General features: G+C 41.8%; 1 protein-coding gene across 2 annotated transcripts in view; it reads right to left on the reverse strand.

The window, feature by feature from the left end:
* Positions 1–214: 214 nt before the first annotated feature.
* The window catches only part of ADTRP (androgen dependent TFPI regulating protein), a 32,052-nt gene continuing 12,517 nt past the window's right edge, over positions 215–19,749 (reverse strand). The window contains exons 4-6 of one of the 2 annotated variants that reach the window (XM_086469515.1): positions 11,501–11,616; positions 6,475–6,626; positions 215–258 (exon numbers count right to left, since the gene is read on the reverse strand). In XM_086469515.1, coding sequence (XP_086325641.1) covers positions 215–258; positions 6,475–6,626; positions 11,501–11,616 — 312 coding nt within the window. Of the gene's footprint in view, positions 259–4,112; positions 4,178–6,474; positions 6,627–11,500; positions 11,617–19,749 lie in introns of those variants that run through there. The other variant, XM_086469514.1, reaches the window with a different exon arrangement.

Here is a 19,749-nt window from a genome sequence, read left to right on the forward strand (position 1 = left end):
GAACACAAGTTTCTTATTCATAGCAGTTGCAGAGTTATCATGTAAGAGGCAAACATTTCATATTTTCCACCAGCTTTCCATATGTCTGATGACTTAATGGCTTCACCAGAAGCTGCAATGCATTGGAGAAAGGATTTGTCACAGCTGCATTTATTTTCCTCTACTTCATGGCTTCAGCATTCATGGAGAGATTGTTTGGCTTGAAAAGGAGGATTCACTTGCCTTTCTGCCTGTAGTCCAGTATTGCTATTGAATCTCCTGTTTGGAGGCGGAGGAGAAGAGATTATTGGGAAAACAAAACAAAACAAAACAGGCACAACAGAGAAATCCTCTCACAGATCAAGCGTGCTGTTGGCTGTTGGGAGGAGGATGTGAAGCTGGCCCCAGCCTCCCAACATCCCTGGGGAACTGAACCCGCCTGGGAGTGGGAGTAAGCTCTGAGAGCATGGCTTGGGCCAGCTGCTAAAGCCGAAGTGCTGTAGAAGTCGAGGGAGCCTGGGATGTCCCCAGCAAGTAGAAGATTACTCAACTACTGAGGAATGATTTGAAACCTACTGTGGGCCATATCTATTGAGAATAATGCTGCTTTGCTAGTGGGAAAAATTACCTGCCACCAAACCAACCTAGCTTGGTGTAAGAGTATGTGAAAAGCTTTAAAAACAAAGCTTGTCTGGAAAGGCAGCAGATGATTCATCCCTGCAGCTGAGATGTCTGGATTATCCTCACATAGCTGGCCAGGACAGCACGGGACCTACTGAACACTCACAGCCCTCTGAAACACCAGCTAGACACCAGATGTGCTACCGTGGCCATAACCAAATATATCTGGGTACTCTTATCTAAAGCCCTGTCTCAGCCTCTCTTCTTCGCTGTTGATCATCATTTACTCACAGGGAACCCTCTTTTAAAGGATCTTTTCTTGTCTGTAGACCTCAGAGGCTCTGAAACACAAACTGCTGTATTTTATCTGTCTCCAGCATGTACAGTATTTGGCAATTGACCTGATATGGAACAAAATCCATTTCTTCCTCCCCAAATGATCCTGTAAGTGTTTTGTACTGACCAAATAGAAATTTTAAAGATGAGGAAGCAAAAACATCACTAAAAAAAAAAACCACTAGACTATTAGACCAGGGACAGTGTATTAGCAAGCACCAGTTAATGTCTGGCCTCCAGTGATGAAACTGTAAGCCCTGGTTTGCCAGAGCTTCCAATCCAGTCTGCCTCCAGTGGATCATCAGATAAACTTGTCAGCAAGAGTAGGGCGTGTGACAGATGGTGCAGGTTGCCTTTAAATAGTTGGACTCCCCTACCCCAAGGGTAAACTGCAGCTCGGGGGTGTGACAAATATGAAGGATATAAATATGCTATGGCAGGTTTGTGGCGCAACTAGGATGAATGGATGAGACAAAAGTAAATATTTGTATTTAGTTTGCAAACCGTAGGCTGTAAATCCTCGTACATTTGAGTTCCATTTGTCACCGGCAGTATAGTGAAATTGTAGATATAAATGTTATTTGTTCACTGAAAGAAAATAGTTATACCCTGGACTCTTATTCTTTGTTTTTAAAGACATGATAGAACAAATGAAGATATCTTCTGGAAAGGAGGCTTAGCTTAAAAATCCTCCTGGACACTGTAGTAACAAAGGGTGGAACCTGTGTCTGGATGGATAACTACCTGCAGAACATGGTCACTTTAACATTCATACAAAAAGTGCTGTTCATACGCCTGTAGCAGTATAGTGGTAGAATGACTTCATACCCCACACAGTTGCCCTTTGCATCCCTTTATTTGCCACTCAGGTTTCTGCGATCTCAACAGCTGCTCAGAGGAATGAGAGCATCAAGAATTCAATCATGTTGTAGTGTTGCTTTGCATTGTACAGATTCATGCGCTGTCACATAGGCTAGATTTCCCAATAGCTGACTACAGGGTATTGAGGGAGCTTGGTTTCGCAAGTGCATAAAAACAAAAATAAAACCCTGGGAAAACAATCAGTTCCTAAAACAAGTTATGTGTTTCTGGAAAATGCATTTAATGCAAAAGTACCCCAAAAAAAGGAGGAAAAATATGTTGATGAGAAGATTGCTGTCTAACTTTAGCTTAGCTTTGGGTGAATACATTTCAGCAATGTCTTCACAAGATATTTCAAAGCTTGTAGAAGATCTGGAGGAGCACATCCATCCATGCACTGGGCATGAGGAAGTTACTCCACCACCAGTTTCCTCTTTTTTCCTGAGAGCAAGGGCTCTTATTTTTCTTGTACTGCCTTATCCCTTGCTTTACAATATCTTTAATTCTGGCTTTGCCCCTGGCCCTGGTGTTCCTAAGCCAGATGCTGGCCAGAGCTTTCCCTTCTGGAGGATGGCGAGCATCCAGGCATGGGTCTGTTGGAGCTGCTGCCCGCTCTGACAGCCAGCCTCCTTTTCTGCCCTGTTTCTCTCCCAAAGGATGCTTCAACCACCTGGGGATGAGCATTTTTCTGCACTTGGCAGAGGCCTTGTGGCTGTAAAATCTTGCGAGTGGTTTGCCCCGTGTCCCCCAGCAGGCATTTAAATCACTGATGGAGTGGGTAGCTGTTCCTAGCCACAGCTCCTATCCACCTGCATTTCAAAGTATTGAAATCAAGCGGCTTTTTTCAGATGTGTTAGATGGAAGACAAATAAATCTGCTCTATCTTCAAATGCTGGTACGAGAGAAGAGACCTCACCTGAAATGTTGCTCTGTCTGATGTGGAGAACTTTGATCTGAATTTCTCATGAGGATCCGCTTGCCCCCCGAAGAGCAAAATCCGAGGGAAAACTGCTTTGCTTTATTTTTGAGGGTTCTACTTTGATTGGTCAAAATAAGATGAGATCAGCTGCCTGCCTGATGTTTTCTACCCATCGGTAACAGGAGAAGCTATCGCACGGTTCATCTTTGGTACTCGGACCCTGCAGCCAAATTCTTGGCTGAGGTAAATTTATGGCAGTAAAAGAATCAGCCCATTGTTTCCAATTACCCTCTTTGGAGTTTCTGTATTGCTCAACATTGTCTAGTACTCTAGAAACTCTGGGATTTAAAACAAAAAAAAGTCATTACTGGTACTATTTTCTGTGCCTCTCAGGCTGTGCAGCTGGGTTGCCTTAGTTACCACCAATCCAACTGTGCAAGGGGAGGGAGAGGCACATGAGAGATAATACATTTTTTAAAACCTCCAACACTGTATGAAACACTTTGTCTATAAATAATAAAACAAATTTAGGGTCTGGCATCTTTTAGTTGTTCTGAAAAGGAAAAACAAGATTACATTATTCGACAGCCTGGATTTTCCAGCTTTCAGAAATGATACTGCATCTTTTTGGTCAAGCACAGTAGGTAGCTTTAAAAATTGCTTGAAGCTGAATGCTGCCATCCATAGACTGTAGAATAAGTTGGAACTGAATATACCTTTAAGGGTAAAAAAGAGTAAATATTTATTTAGCTGGTTTTAGGAAAAGTGATAGTGGCCTGGAGCTGTAAAAGAATGCAGAAGAGCGCACACATGAAGCATGGTATGCTGTGGGACAAGCTTCATTTGCAACCTACAGCCTGCCACAGGGTGTAAGTCCAGAAGGAAACCAGGTTTGCCACTCCTGTGGAGCAGCTATTTGTTAATCACTTCTTGCACCTTCAGATGAACACAACTGGGCAGCAAGCTTTCTTCCTTCAAGTGGGAAAGAAAGAAAAAGAAGCAGCTGCCCCGGAGCCTTTCCCTTTGGGGCAAAGCCTGGTCGCAGCAGCTCAGGCAGGACTCTCTGCCTTGGCAGATGCTGCCGGCATCAGGTCTAATGGCTTGGTGGCTGCAAGTGGTGTTGGAGAAGGTATCTCCAGATATGCCTATAGGAATTGAGTGGACAGTTGCATTACTCTGTAACTCAAACTGTGCCTTTGGGGAACTGATCAGGAAGCAAAAGGGAAGGCAGAAGTGCCCTTCCAGGTATCCTTTCTTTTGGGGGAGAGAGGAGCTGGCCGGGGTGGGAGGGTACAGAGAGATGAAGAAGCCTGTCCTCTGCTACCACAGATTGTTTTGCTTTGTGGTGTGTTTGTGGTTGTTTTAATGCAGGGTTGTTTTAACTGCATCGTCTCCCTTATTGTGATGGGAACATGAGACAGGAAAGGGTAGGATGAAAAAAAGCATGTGGAGCCATTTTTGCTGTGAGAAGAAAGGTACATTGGAATCACATCTTCATTTAGTTTGCAGGTCTTTTTGCTCTGGCAATGCTGAGCCAAAGATTTGTCTCAGTCAGGAACCTATTAAGACTCTGGTACACTGTAATTTGCAATAGCTTCCCTCTGGCTGTGTTTCAGTGCTTATTGGGACCTTGTTATCAATACCAGCTTAGGGAAGTCCTACCCTTCTCTTGGGTGGACACAGCTGGGAAATGGATCAGGAAACTGATCTGAGTTGAAAAAAGCCCCTGCTTGCAAGAAACAGCTGTGTGTGCTGGAGTAGGAGCAAGTGAGGGGCCATGGGCAGGAGCTTATTGAGAAGTTGTTGCTGCCAAAGTCCCCGTATTATCAAACTACAGCCTCACACACTGCAGAGTGGCCAGCTATTGGGGTGCAGCTTGCGGCTGCTTTTATCAGCGTACAGCAAATCCAGGGACTGCTGCCAGTCTGGGGGATGAAGAGCTGAGGATGCATGTGAAGTAGCAAGAGTTTGCACAAACCTGGGGAACTATAACTCAGGGGGAGTACCCTGCATGTGGATGAAAGCACCACGTAATTGTTAAGGCCATGATTTTGAGGCTCCTTTGAAAACATCAAGTATGACAGGAGAGGCAGACCCACCACACGCTGGAAGCCTCCATAGATTGCAAGAGCACACCAGGTATCAAAGGAGGGTATTGTGTATGCCGTGTTTATTTATATTCTCTGAGGTTACATCTATGCTATTACAACTGGGGTGCTTTTCAGCCTTTTTGTGTGCACAGAAAAGAAAGTTGAATGCTTGCCCCAATGTCTTTAGAAATCTCTTAAATTAACACCTCTTAAGTGAGTAGTTTTGATCAGCTGCTCAAAATGCATCTGATTTTTGCAGTTAATTTGATTTCTGCTTGGCCTGACCTTTTGTCCTATCAATTAACACCTTGGAAATCAAATTGTTTTAATTCTGATTATCTCCAACTTATGTATTGTGTATACTCTAGGCCTGAAATTACTAATATGTACTCAGTGATGAAAAAATCTGGCATCTAGATGTATCAGATATCAGATCTCATATAAAGACCTATACTCTCCTGTAGTGACGATGTGGTCTTTGATTAGTAGTAGTTACATTTTATGTGATGCCTCTTAAACCAAAGCTAGTGCAGAAAGGTTGCAGATCTGTTTTCATTTGCCAGCAATCCTTCTCTTGTATCGTGTTCATGCGAGAATAGAATTCGGCCAAAATTTCCAAACATGGACATGTAGAGCAAGCGTCTTATTTGCAAAGGTAACAAGCAGTGAAGATGGTTATTCAGCACATTTGGAAGTCAATCTGCTGCTTTTAGGTAGCTGAGTATGGATGGTGAGAGACTAGCTACAGACACTCTACTTGACAGGCATGTGAGACTTCACAAAATGCATCAGGCATCAAATGTTCCCTGAGAACAGAGGGAGGTTGTCTTATTTATTTTCAGAGGTGTTTTTGCAGCATTTTTTCTTTCATCAGAAAGCTAGTTTAAGAAATTGCTAATGTTCACACATTCGTCCTAAATAAAATACACGAGTTTTCCTGACAGAAACACCTTCATCCTCAAAAACTTAATCTTGAATGAAAAAGGAGAGAGGAAACTAGAAGGCAAAATAATAATAATAGTGATAATTATTATAATAATGATAATAATAATATCCCATGCCAAACCCCAAAGCTGCTGCTTCAGTTTTTTTCTTTCTTCTATCTGTTGAATATGTCCTCCTAAACTACTTTTTTTTTTTTCTAACTGCCCATTTGTCCATTTTCTTTAAATCAGTACTGATTACAACAGTACCAAAGCAGAGGGGAGATGTTCTCAACAGCTGTTTTACTCATGGAGCTGCCGCGATGCTTTCACTTGGATGCACTAATGCCTCCCGATAAATTATCAGTAAACAGTGCTGTTCCCTAGGCTGACAAATGCCACTTGATGCAGGTGTAAGAGTTTTAGCCAGAGAGATTTTGCTTCTATGGACCTTTGTTTGAGAAGGAATTCAAAATCCAGTGATTATGCCAGTGCTTCTCTTAAGCCACGTTAAAGAAACCTAGTCCAGCCTTTCATCTGACGGGGCTGGGATTCTTGCTCCAATTTGTTCTCACTGTTTGTTAGTAACTAGTCAGGACCTGGCAATCTCTAACAGACACCCAAATGCCACCCTGCAGCATACAGGGACACCTTCCTCTCCTCATCTGCCTAGTCAATCACAGGAATTCATTTTAGATTTTTTTTTTTCATATGGCTAGAAGTGAAAACCAAAACTTGGACTGACCCCATATCATACGGTTGAGGAACTCCCCGAAGTTGTAGAAAGAGACGACGATGGCAAGACTACCGGCAAAAAAAGCTGCTAGCCCGGCCGGGCTGAACAAAGCAAAGAGAGGATATACCCACTCTCCTGTTACAGAATAAATCCACAGGACCCTAGGCAAGGAGAGAAATGACCTTTGGTTAGGAACATTCAGTTAGAAGAACCACTTCATGATTTGTAACTCCTAAAGGGCCAAGTTATCAAAACAATCTTGATACAGAGAAAATTAGATCAGCTGTAAATACATCTCCTCAGCGTTTGGGCTATTTGCTGTGAAGCACACTTGAGCTGCTGCTCAGTTAGATGGGTTCCAGTGCAGGGTGAAATGCAGACACCGTTCCTCTGTCACCGTGGTGGCACTGGCTATTAATGGCAGTAAAATAACAGTAAAATAGCAAAATGCTCAGAAACAGGGATGTGCACTTGGCTATTCTCAGTGAAGCTTAATCAACTACGCTCTCACGTACGTGTTTACTCTTTAGTTATGATAGCTTTTCAGCCCCTATCCAGATCTCAAGTGCCTGTGGAGACAGAGTGCTGTTTTTCCCTGTCTCTATCCTACCACTGTTGACGACTTTTTTGATGAGTGGAAAGAAGTTTCAGGAGGTGAGAGGGCAAGGGGAATTCTCCAGCACCTTTTCTCTTGGTCTAGGAGGAGGAGCAGATAGGTAGGAAGCAGATGTAGCTGCTTTGCTCCTTTGTGCCAGAACTATTTGACAAACACTTTTGGAAAAGGAAGAGGATGAAAATGTCTGATTTATAGGACTTCTTTTCTTTCCCTTAGGCTCCCTCTTTCTGCCTTTTTCCTCTCTCAAAAAACATCTTGTATCGGCTGTCAGTTCTCTGATATAATTTTTATTGTTTACAGCTCATAAGAGTAGCTGGTAGTAAATGTTTGGACTTAAGAATATAATAGACTTTATATATAAAATATAGAAAAAATACATTTTTATGCATAAAATTATATATATTTGAATTTAATATGTAAAGAGTATTAAAAAGAGGGTTTGTTTCCAGTGATTGTTTTGAAGACATGCCATTCTAACAACAGGCAGCACTTCCCTAAAGAGAACCTTTGGGTCCAAAAAGTCCTCAAAGGTTTAAGTCTTGATTAAAAGAAACACATTTGAGGAGTATGCCATACTTTCCACCACCAGTGCTAACATGGGAACACAATCCCACTCTCTCTGATGGCACCCAGCCTGCCACCTTACGCTGAGCATCACGCCTCAAAAAGAAGTGACAAACAGGCTGCCCCACCAGCCTGAAACTGTGTCACGAAACTGAGGAATGGGACAGTGCTAAGAAAAAAAAAAATCTGGAAAGATGCTTTCTCCTTTCTCTAGTTAGAGAAGGAAGGGGTAGGACATGGAAAATGTGGAGTTTTACCTTGCTTGTAAAGAGATTCACTAATCCCCACTGAAGAGGTAGAGTGGAGAAATGGAGGCGGGTGGTAGTGGAGCTGTCTGGGCTGAGTGTGGAAATGTTAAGTGTAGAGGCTCATTCTCATTATTTAAGGTCCTTTCGTCAAACAAACAGGGCTGTGAAACAGCAAAGTTATTTTAAAAAGCCTTCAGAAAAGGCCACAGAAAGCCTGAGCAGAAATACTGAAGAACAAGCACTAACTGGAGCCCATGCAAATGTCAGCGTGTGTTCTTCACTGCACAGGGCTACTGTTTTCTCGCTGTGTCTCAGACAGTAAAACAGAGAGACAACTGCCTTTATTTTATATAATGAGGAACTAGATTATCTTGATGCAATTTGGCCAGCTGGCGTGCCTCATATGAAGCACTCCAACCCATATTTTCAAACCTAAATAAATGACTATACAGGAGCACTAAAGCACTTGCAGCTTCCTGACTTGGTGGGAGCTGTGTGTTTCCAGGTTTTTCATCTTCAGGCTTACCTCCAGATTCCTGAACTTACTCATTTTGATCACAAAGGTTGACAGTTTTGGGTTTTATTTTTTTGTTTGTTTGTTTTCCTAGGGATTTCATAAAATGCACCCCACAACTTGCAAATACATATTGCTCATTTCTCCTGAGTAATCTAACATACATGCAGGATTCAGAGGCTTATTATTCTGAAGATTGCATTTTACCAAATTTTAGTTTTTACCAAGATCTTTCCTTGGACATCAGTGAGTGAGTCAGAAGCAGACAATGCCTAGAACTATGGGGAGGATAGATTGACAGAACAGCCCTCGGTATATCCAAAGTTGCCAGACTGCAAAGGATAGAGAACAGCATATAAACACCAGTGAGAGGTGATGTGCTGTCATAGTACAGCTGGATGCAAGTGGGGGATTGATCCTGTCCTCTCATTACCTGTCCACTAATATTAATGGGACGACCACAATCACTGAAGGGAAAAAAAAAAAAGCCTCCCTAGGGAAGTATTAAACGGGAAGATCCAGAAAGGAGAAAAGAAAGCACTGGCCACATATGAGCTTTCTGAGACTGGTTAATTCAAAATTAAAAGGTTGTGAACTGAAAACGAGCATGCAGTGAAAGAAAAGTATTTTGATTCCTTACAGAGGTGGAATAGGGGCTTATTATAAGAAAGCAATCGCTCTTTAGATTTAATTTGGTTTAGGGCTTTTTTTTGTATTTTAATTTTCTATACAGAGTGTAATCTGTAATGATTTATATTCTCTTGCAAAGGTAGTTTGAACTTTTCTCCTAAGACACATGCAAAATCGTGAAGATCAAGATTTATTTTATACCACTGAAATGGGAAAGGGCTATCTATTGTTACTTCCTTTTTAAGATTTAGAATTCCAGTTCTAAAATTTATATATTCTGCACTGTTTTCAATGTGATGACTCCAGGTATAAGGCACTACTTAACGGAACCAGGAGATGCAAGATCCATCCTTCCAAGAATTAACCAATATGCCTAAAGGTTCCCTTAGCCCTGGTGTCCCGCAACTGAAAGCCACCTTTCCTTTTTGAACTCTATGGGTATCCAAAGCTATAGTGAAGCCCCACTCAGCGGCAGGTACCTGGTGCAAGGTGTCACTGGCCACTTAGTTTCTCTGCTGCCTTGCAGAGACCAGTCAGTTCTCAGCTCATTGACACTGGGGGAGGGGAAGCACAGCCATGACAGTGACAGTTCAAGGAGAGGCTTTTAGGAAGGACTCTGTTGGCTGTGAAACGGAAGATGCCCAGATGGGGCTATTAAACCACCAAGCTGCAGCACCAACAGTAAAATGTGTACATGTATCACGATTTCAGTGCAGAGGCTAAAATTTTTTTCTGTTGTTTGAAAGCTGTTGTCTGTGGTTGCAGGGAACCAAGACAAGGATGCAAAAAGAAAGCAGTCAGGAGGTTCCTTGCTGCCTTGGGAGGAGAGAAACCAACAGTATTGAAATCCTAATACCTTTTATCCAGTTATCAGGGCCCTGGGACACAGGGGACAAGCGCTCTAAGGGACTACCTTCCACTCTGGACCCTGGCAGCACTGTACAACATCAATTCAAAGATACTGGGAGGGCTCAAATGTATTGATGCTTGTTTAGATCCCCATCCTTTGATGAGGCTTCAGGTCCTGGCATGAACCATGTCTCCTGTGGGGTGAGATTGCTCAGCTGACAGGGGCTTTAGGGGAAAGCAAGGCACACATGACTGCAATAGTTGCCTGGAGAGCTGTCTGGTCTCAAAGACAGTAAAAAACAAATGCTGTCAGAATACAAATGAAAAAAACCCTGGCATTAAGCAACTGGGTGAATAATAAAATAGAAAAGGAATTTAGGAAGCTGTGGTCATAATCCTCTTAGGCTCAGGGCTAGATTAGGATAAATGGCTCCTAACTTGGTTATGTGATGTAGCAGTGAAGTCCATTGCTTCCATAGCTACTCTGATAGGTTCAAAGTCACAAGAGTGTTTCATCTGTGCAGTTTATTTTTCATTCCAGATTTTCATTCAGTGGGCTGAAGGTAGTCGCTAGCTGAGAGTGAGAACTGATGGGTTGCAATGGGAAGGATAGGTTTCATCATAGTCCCAGTGACTTCTCAGAAACCTTTCATGAGAACAAGTTACCTCCCTTCTGACCAGTTGTTCTGTACCCTCCACCCTAGGACCTGAGTGTTTCCTGAGCTCTGGAAAGTGATATTGCAGTGTACCCTGAAACTGTCTGGACCCATTCCTGAGCTGTCTCCACATAAGGCATCCTCACAGTCATCTGAAGTGTTGACAGCTGCCCACAGTCAGATGGAGCAGGCAGTGCCTCCAGATCCCGGCACAGCAGCTGGGATGCAATGAGCAGGAGAGGATGCAAACCCAGCTCCAGGGGATTCATGACACACACACAGGAGGTGACTGGATGGCTACAGGCTGGGTGGGGGGCTGGTTAGATATAGTTTATTCTTTCAGGATAACCCTCCAACAGGTTGGAGTTCAACTGTGGTACAATACTGGAAATGTAGGCAGCATCTACCCGGGGGGGGGGGGGTGGGGGTGGGGGTGGGGAAGATGCCTCCTTGCTACCCGTCAGTTTGCACCTGGCTCCGAGTATCATTTTCTATCTCAAGTTTCTAAACCCAGCCATATGTCCCTGCCAAATACCAAACTGAGGTTTCCCCCTCTTCTGCTCCACATGACCCCCAGACCTTTTGAGATTTGGTGGTTTTGCAGTAAGCAAGACAGCAAACAGAGGTAAGTTTGATGGTAATGGTAGAAATAGAAACTCCAGCCCAGCAGAAATAATTCAAAGTACCCCGGAGTTTATGGCAATTTAGTTGCTTTTCTATAAGAGGCCTTAGAAGAGCAGGAGATACTATGTATGGTCTCAGGACCTGTGTTGTGTTCGAAGAAACCTGCTCTACCTACATCTGCAAATACTTCTCATGGGTCTCAGCTAAAGTTTAAATGACCTCTCCAAAGAACAGAGTGCTGTCTCCTGTGTGCCTGGGAGGAAAAAATCACGTTTGGCCTTGTTTTACAAAGTAGATCTCTTGAAGAAAATATTTTAAAGTACATAATTCTTACCAACTGATATACAGAAAAGCGACAAATCCTAATAGGATCAATCCCTTCTTCTTTGCTGGGTAACGGTGTGGCATGGCAAGGATTTCCAGGACGGCAAATGGCAATACAGCTGTATGCTGAGGAGAAAAGAGAGTCTGTCACTGACTGGTTGCGGTGCCTCACCTTTGGTCATTGCTGATCATGAAGTTCAAGAGCCTGCCTGTGAGCAAAGGTTTTGTTAACAGTACTGAATGTAATCGTATACAAATATGCATACTTCAATTTTTTTATAGTGAAGAAGTACCCTTGCAGTAACAAGCACGGAAATTTTCTTGTTAGGATGCTGTAAAAAGTCAGGTAATGAGGTCTGCCATAGAATGATCTGTGTTACTTTGTAATAGGTGAGCTTTCCTTTTACATTTTATAATGCAATAATTTTTTTGGTAATTCCCATTACAGTACAAAAGATACTGAAGTCTACTGTTACGTGTGCTTGAGGATGTCAAAAGTCTCCTCGCTGAGCTCAGTAAGCAATTGCTGAGTTGCCTTCATGTTCTTTTCAAGTTGTTATTGTATTTTGTATATAGTTATTTGTTACTTACTCCAGCACAATCGCAATGTGTTGTGCTTCTCTTTGTAAACTGAAACACATGCTGGTAAACATACAGGGGACTTAAGTTACCTGTGATTCAAGATGGTGACAGAACTTCAAACCAGCTTAACCAAGAGTTTCTTGGTGAAGCTTCTTTTTCTTCTTTTTCTTCTCTCTCTCTTTTTTTTTTTTTTTTTTTTTTTTTTTTGTCAAAAAGTTTAAATTGTATTAAGCGGTTTCAGTTTCAAGGGTTTTTAGAATGCTAACTGTCTGAGCATAGAGGATTTTCAGCATGGGGCAGATGGCTTGGTGGTACTGACTGTTTTGTTGTGTGGAGCTGCCTCCAAGAGGGATGCTCCTCACTGTGGGGACGTTGGGAGCACAGCAGAAGTCCTCCTGGCCTTGGATGTTAAATGTACAATGTTGGGATGCTAACATCTCAACTTGTTGGCTGATTTGTGGCAACTTCAGAAAATAATTTCTTGGGGAGAAATCTCCCTGCTAAAAGTTTTGTAATATTCCCTGTGCAAGCAAACTATAGTTTTAAGTTGCAATACCTCAGACAGGCGGCCTAAACAACACTGGGGAATGCCACCACAAAAAAAAGTCAATGAGTTGCAATGGGAGAAAATCATAGCAACAACTGTAGCTCACTAGTTGGTTAAATTCCTGTTAATTAAGCAAATAGTTTCACAGATAGATGGGAGGAGGAAGGGGGCAGATGGTAGTAGGGAAAGATAGATAGACTTTTAAAACACCCAACTAATGATTTTCGGTTTTCCCTGAAGGCACAATGTCCTGGGTGTACTGTATGAAATGTTTCCTCTTGTCCCAAGGAAGCAGTCCTAGCACCTTCAGCATACATATATGTCAGAAGCTGTGCTAAATATCTGATACGGTGGTATGGTGTCAGTCCTATTGCTCTATATTTATAGCATAAGTTGCCACAAGTCCACATGAAATTCTTTAAATGCACATTGAGCTGCATACAGGATGCATGAAAACGTTCTTTACCTTTGTTTGAGAGGCAGACATCTGTTTTTTTCTGCTGCTGTCAAGTGACAGCTCACTGGAAGCTGAAAGTCCTTCCTCAGTCCCCCCAGTGCATCCCTAGGAGCTGCTATTCGTACCTGGCTGTCCTACAGCCAAAATAACCCTTCCATCTCAGCTATCATTTTTCAGAGAAAAGAGATACAAAAGATTTATTTGATGTTCCATTTCCTCTCACTGAGATTTTCCTCTGGTCTGTTTCACAAAGATACTCTACAACCAGCTTGGTTAATAGCAGAGGTCTTGCTGTACCAGTACAAGTGATTCCTGGATTCATTTAATCAGAAAAGTAACTTCAGTGCACACAGTTTTCATATACAATCCCTCTAACAGTCTTTTAGTCAGACATCTGTGTGTTAAGCTGCTTTTAGAATGATTAAAAAAAGTTTATTTTCCACAGGTGGTCAATAGTTTGTCCTTGAACAAAATGAAAATGCCCATGCAAGACAGCAATGGTAGAAAATTGCACTTTGTCCTCACTTCTAGGCTTTAGCCTTTCGCAGTGGATTTGTCCATTATGCGAAGTGGATATAAGACCTGGTTTTCATCTGACATCCAGTGGGCTACAAAATTCCTTTGGGATACATGAAATGTCCTTGCTAGTCTTTTAATTAATTTAAACACTTTTAACAACTATAAGCTGGTTGTTCCAGCTGTGTTATTGCTGTCCTAAGAGGGATTTAGCAGGAGCAACCTGGTGAAACAATCCTTTGTTGAAGTGAATAGTTTTTAGGTGGGGGTTATTTTATGTACTTATTTCCTTAGTGTGGGGCTTTTTGTTCTCAGAGTGAATGTTAAATAAGCACAAGTCAGCAGTACGATGCTGCTTTAATAGAAAAAGCATGTGGCATTCTGGGATGGAATAACAGGAACGTTGTATGTAAGAAAGACCTGGGAAGTAACTATGTTGCTCCACTTGAATTGGTGAGGTTTTGGCTGGCACTGTCTCTGGTTTAGGGCACCCCGTTCTGACAGGTGGAGCACATTCAGAAGAGGACAGCACAAACAGCAGGAAAGTGTGAACAGTAAAGCAGTCCAAAGATAGACGTAGAAATCAGGGCTGAATGCATTGTGTGTCTAGAGAGAAAAGGAAAATGAGAGAGGTTTCAAAGGCTTGAGAGGTTGATACAGTGATGGCTGCAATGGGTGAGTTCTCCATGTCCATCGCGGCTAGGACCAAGGGTAATTGGTTCAATCCTCTTCAAGAGAGATATAGCTTTATACTGAGAAATATGTAGCAAGCACAAGCAGGGGAACGACCACCTAGAGGAGTTGGGCAAGCCCTTTGCAGGAGAAGCTAGACAAGAAGTTGAGTGTGATTCTGCCAAACCACCCTCTGGGCATCTCTGACCCAGCCTCAGCTTTCCTCTGAACCAGCTACCCAGGGCCGTGCAGGCTCCAGAGCCAGTGCAAGTGCACGCATCTAGAAGCAGAGGATGAAAACATGGAGAAATGAGGGCCCTCCTCTTCTGATGGGAGCAAGTAATCACGGCTAAGACCACCAATGTCTCCACTCGCTTAGCATTTACATATCTGCATGTACATACACTCCATTTCTTCTCTTTCTCAGTTCATACTTCTTTGCGCTGCCTTAGAGTACGCAAATCCCCCAAGAAAGGGGGAAAAAGAGAGAAAAACTGAGCTTTGCACCTCATTTACAATTTCTCATTTGCCCAATGGGCACAAGCAGCAGCACGTCGGGTGATGGCCAGAGGCACACTGCAGCAGCACAGGAACAATGCATACACAGCATGATAGGGTCACAGAGAGCAGCGAGCTGGGGGTGGCGATGGGGAGCTCTCTGCTCTAGCACATGTGTTGGCACTGCAGATGAGTAGCAAACTGGTAGTGGTTGCAAAAGACAGTTTCTTTTTATATTGTGTTGATTTAGAAAATGCTGATTTGCTTCACTAGTCATTTTTTGGCGGGCTTCTCTGCTTTTGAAGGAGTTAGAGAAAATACTCAGAGGCCCGTAAATCAAAAGGAGTTTGAAAGTCACTGGCAAAGCTGGAAAATTTGGCTGCTTTCGGAAATAGCCAAGAGTTTAGTGGAAAGGGTAGTTTCAAATTTCTGCTCTGCCTCATTCGCAGGGGCTTGAAGCCGAGCTTCCTGCTCCTTGCAAGAGTGCTTCCACCTCCAAGAGCAGCAAAAGCATTCAGGAGGGGAGTTGTCTGCCTCTTGTTTTGTTAAAGGCCTTGGGTCTATCCTGATTCAGAAAAAAAAAAAAAAAGAAAAGAAAAGAAAAGAAAAAGGAATTTTTTGTGGCATAGGAAAGCTGCTTTCTTCCTAAGTCCAATGATGACACTGGCACACGAATTATTAAAGTGTGTGCTGCATCTTCTGTATAAATAATTGTGTCTTTTAAAAAATATTTTGCCATATATTAATCCAATTTTGTTTATTAATAGTCAGTTAGCTTATTCCTAGTTAGAAATAATCACTGTGTATATTGACTAGACATGCTTCTTGTAGGGCCATTTAAACTTGCCATGTAAATGCTTTCTCCAGACAGATTTCTACAACAATTCTTAGCTACTTCCTGCACCCGCAGGATGAAAACTTTTAGATTTAGCATTTTTCCTTTGTGGATATAGAGCTGCTTTCCCCACACACACACACACACTTCCTTCTCATGTACACATACACCCCAGGCCAAATAAACACATGGGACAATCTTCCCTTGCACTTCTGCTATCCCAGAGTCTACTGGTGACTTCACATATTTTTGCCAAGTCCGGTTTGTCCATTAATGGTTAAATCACAGTGGAATTTCTACCAAATAACCCAGCATGTTTACAACAGCAGATGCATATTTATACAGCAGGCAGCAGGGGAACACAGGGCTGGCTATGGGGTGCAAAGCCTGCTCTTCGCCTCTGGCATGCAATTGGCTTTCCAAATGATTTCCCTCTCACAGCCGATAGACGTTGACTTTGGCAGCATCACTAGTGATAGACCATAAATCATGGTTAATTGTATCTGCTGAAAGGCTTTAAAGATTTCTCATATCCTTCAAAAAAAAAAAAAAAAAAAAAAAAAAAAAAAGATGTATTTTCTCATTTGAGTTATTTTATCATAGGTCTCTAGCGCACAGTCATTAAATATACTCTCAACTCTCTTTAGCTGTGCTTTTTACCCTTAAACTGACATTTGTCTGAAGAGTGTGGTATTTGTACAGGGCGAAATTCAAACACATAGTTTTTCCTCTTGCTTTAAAGAAAACTTAATAATTAAGCTCAGATTGACACAGATCAAAACATTGGCAAAAATTGCTGGAAACAGTGACTCATTTTTCATTTCAATTAACAGTTTCTCAGTTTCACGTATAAACAGTGAAACTGTCAAAAATAATTATCACAGAGGGAGAAAAAAACTATTTCACTCCAAGGTAAGGAAAACAAGCTAAAACAATAACTGTGTGTACGGATCAGGCTATCAATGAACCTAACTGAATCAGAGAACTTTTGTCTTCTCTTGGCAGGAATCCTGTTAGTACTTATTTTTATGTTCTTTGAAATATTAATGTATTTCCTTGTCTAATAACCTCTGCTCATTGAGGAAAGCTTACAGTTTTTGTAAGAACAGAAGTCTTTTAAACAGCTTTTTAAAAATTATTTGTACAGTGGAAAGATAAAAGTTATGGGGCTTTCAAAATTATCAGAGACATTTTACTAACTAATCACACTAATAATCTGAATTCTGTTTCCAAACATTTGATTTAAAAATCCTCTGTAGCTCTTTTTGCTACTTATGATTTTTAATTTGGGTTTGGCTTCTTTGCTTTTTTCCTGATAAACTCAGGTGAAGCTGAGCTAGTTATGAAATTGCAAAATTCTTTTTGTTGCTCATAAACTCTGGCATATGAATACAGGGGAAAAATATTTCTTAAACGTACGCTGAACTTTATCTGAAATAATGCCATGTTAACTCATCTCCTGTGGAGAAGAATGAAATTTTAACTTTCTCTTGCTTCTTTGTTTTTGTTTCCCACCCTATGTTGTATGTTTCCCAGGATACGTTTCAAGTTCATGAGTTTTAAACTGAGATAACTAGTCCTCTCTGGGTATTATTTCCACTGTTTGGTACAACCAAATGGAATTCTTTCTTCCCGTATATGTTATTTTGAGTAATTTGTGTATTTCTTCAATGTTATAGCCTCATTTTGCTGTTAAGAATATCAGTAAAAACAAGTTTCCTAGGGCTGAGAAGACGGAGTTGGGTAGAGTTTCTGCTCGGCTGCAGGCTCCAGCCTAGGCTGAGTTGTAAGCAAATGAATAATCTCCCCAGAGCTGCTGAGATCACTCGTATGCCTAACGCGTGCGTCGCAGTTTGACTCGGTTTGACCCCATTTGACTCCAGAGAGAAGGAAATGATGCCTCGGTTGACCATAGCTGTTTGTTTCTAATTTGTCTGCATTTACATACCCTCCGTGTCTGCTTCCCATTAACATTTGAGACTTTAGCGGGGAATTTTTCACAAACAGTTACCGCTGGCCAAACTAAACTCCACTGGGCACAGTTGGACACCATCAAGCACTTTTGAAAAACTGCCCGTGTTTCTCCTTTCAGACAAATTCCCCACAGAGCTTGTGTGCTGACATCCACTCGTGGCCCATATTCATGCTTGTATCTTCTCCATCAGTATGTTACTGCAAAGAAAAAGTAAAAACCCACTTCAGTGCTGTCTTCCGAGGCTCATGAAGATGGTGACCCTTGAGATGCTTACTCAGTTATTCAGTTCTTTGTTGGGAATCATTCTCTTGTCTATGGAAATTTCCTTGGGTTGGATGCTTTCATAAACAATTACAGCCTGTGTTATCTGAGCATAATAAAACTAAATGCCTTCCTGTCACCATAACCTCTATTTAGTTTTATATTCCTCATAATTTTCTGAATCTCTGTATGCTCCCTCCTTTCTTGGCTTCATTTTGGAACAAATTCCCACTTTTGATTTATTTTGCTATGATGCCATCTTCATTCATATGCCTCCTTTAAAATTTTATTTTGTAATCTGTCCTTATACATTTTTCTTCTTCTCTTAACCTGTCTATTTTTCAGGGTGGGAGAGGCTTAAACATTATCGTTCGTTTTATTTCCTTAACTAGTATATTGCCATATTTCATTAAAGACATCATTCTCTCATAGAGTTACTACCTGTCTTTTACATTCTCAGCCATCAGTGTATTTTCAGGGAACCACAGATTTATTTTATGGGTAGAGCAGGAGGCACAAGGATTCCTGTTACTGAGCAGGTGTGGTGACAAATTAGTCAGGAAGCTATTGCTCAGTTTAACTCCAGCAGCACTCCTCTGTGAACTATCAGCTACTATCTGTTTCTGCCCTTTCCAGGTCTGTTCATGCTCATCTGAAAAGCAACTTTATTTTTCTGAAATGTGTAGGTAGTTTGGGAGTGTTATTGTGAAACATGGATGAAACATCAGACCAATTGTTTGATCAAAGGTAAAAGAGCTTCAGAGATAACATTTCCTGCATGCACACATATGTTTTTGGAAATAAGGTGCTGGTGAAATACCCTGCTGCTTCCTAGCAAATGTTTTTTCTCCTTGTCAATGCCAGAATTTGAATTTCTCCCTGACATTAGATATGAAGTCTAAGAAACTGGTGTTGCACTGCAGCTGGAAGCTGACATGAGACTGAAGTGACACATCCTTTGCTGTGGAATATTTGTCTCCAGCTGTTCTTTCACAGGGTGGGTTATGGAGACTGCACCTGCGGACGCCGGGGTACAGCAGCCAGGGAGGATTCCCTGCCATAACATTTGTCTGTGAAACACATACTTTCTCCCTGAGGAAATGGGCTTATGTCAACAAAAATGGAAACTTCAAAAAACTATGTATGCAGTGCTGGGAAAAGCTAAGCATCTTTGCTCTTAAATGTGTCGGGTGATTAATTTCATGTGCCATATCCCTCACACGCACATTCTTCTTCTTTGCCAAAGGCTGAATGTAATTGGAAGCCTATGAATGTCCGTAGTTGCCAGACAGCTTAAAATTGAGATACTGTGAAATGCAAACAAATGGAAATGTTTCTGTCTTGTGTAAATATACAAGAATTATTAATCATTAAACACCAGTTGCAAGGAGAGTCGTTTAAGATAGTCAAAGATGAACCTGAGGTGGTTCCTGTGTACACACCTGGAGCAGGAGTCCAGTTAGAGTGGCCTGGACAAGTGGGTTCTGCTCCATACATCAATTTTGCACCCCCTTAGTTGGTTAGTGATGCAACAGCTTCCTAAAATAGCTGTAGGAAGATATAATCCTTCACATATATGCCCTGACATAGGTGTAAGAGTAATTTGTATTCATGTAACTTATTTTCTTTTCCAGATGGGAGTAAACCATACAGATCCAAAATAATATTTCTGTTGATGTAGTTGTGTCCATGCTAGGGAAGGTAATGATTCAGCTAGGTGGACAGAATGCAAGAAGCTTGTCAATACCAAGAAGCTCCAAGATGAGAGGGGACATGGTGAGTCTTGCTGGTATTCTTACTGTCAGGGCATTGGTGGCTTGTTTCAGTGAAGGAAATTACTTGTATGCACCTAGGTTGTTCTTTCACTCCCTTGTGTTTTCTTTTTACATTCAGATACTGCTTGGCTGCACTGGGGC

The sequence above is a fragment of the Leptosomus discolor genome, chromosome 8 (genome assembly GCF_034619465.1).
Source record: "Leptosomus discolor isolate bLepDis1 chromosome 8, bLepDis1.hap2, whole genome shotgun sequence".
NCBI lineage: Eukaryota > Metazoa > Chordata > Aves > Leptosomiformes > Leptosomidae > Leptosomus > Leptosomus discolor.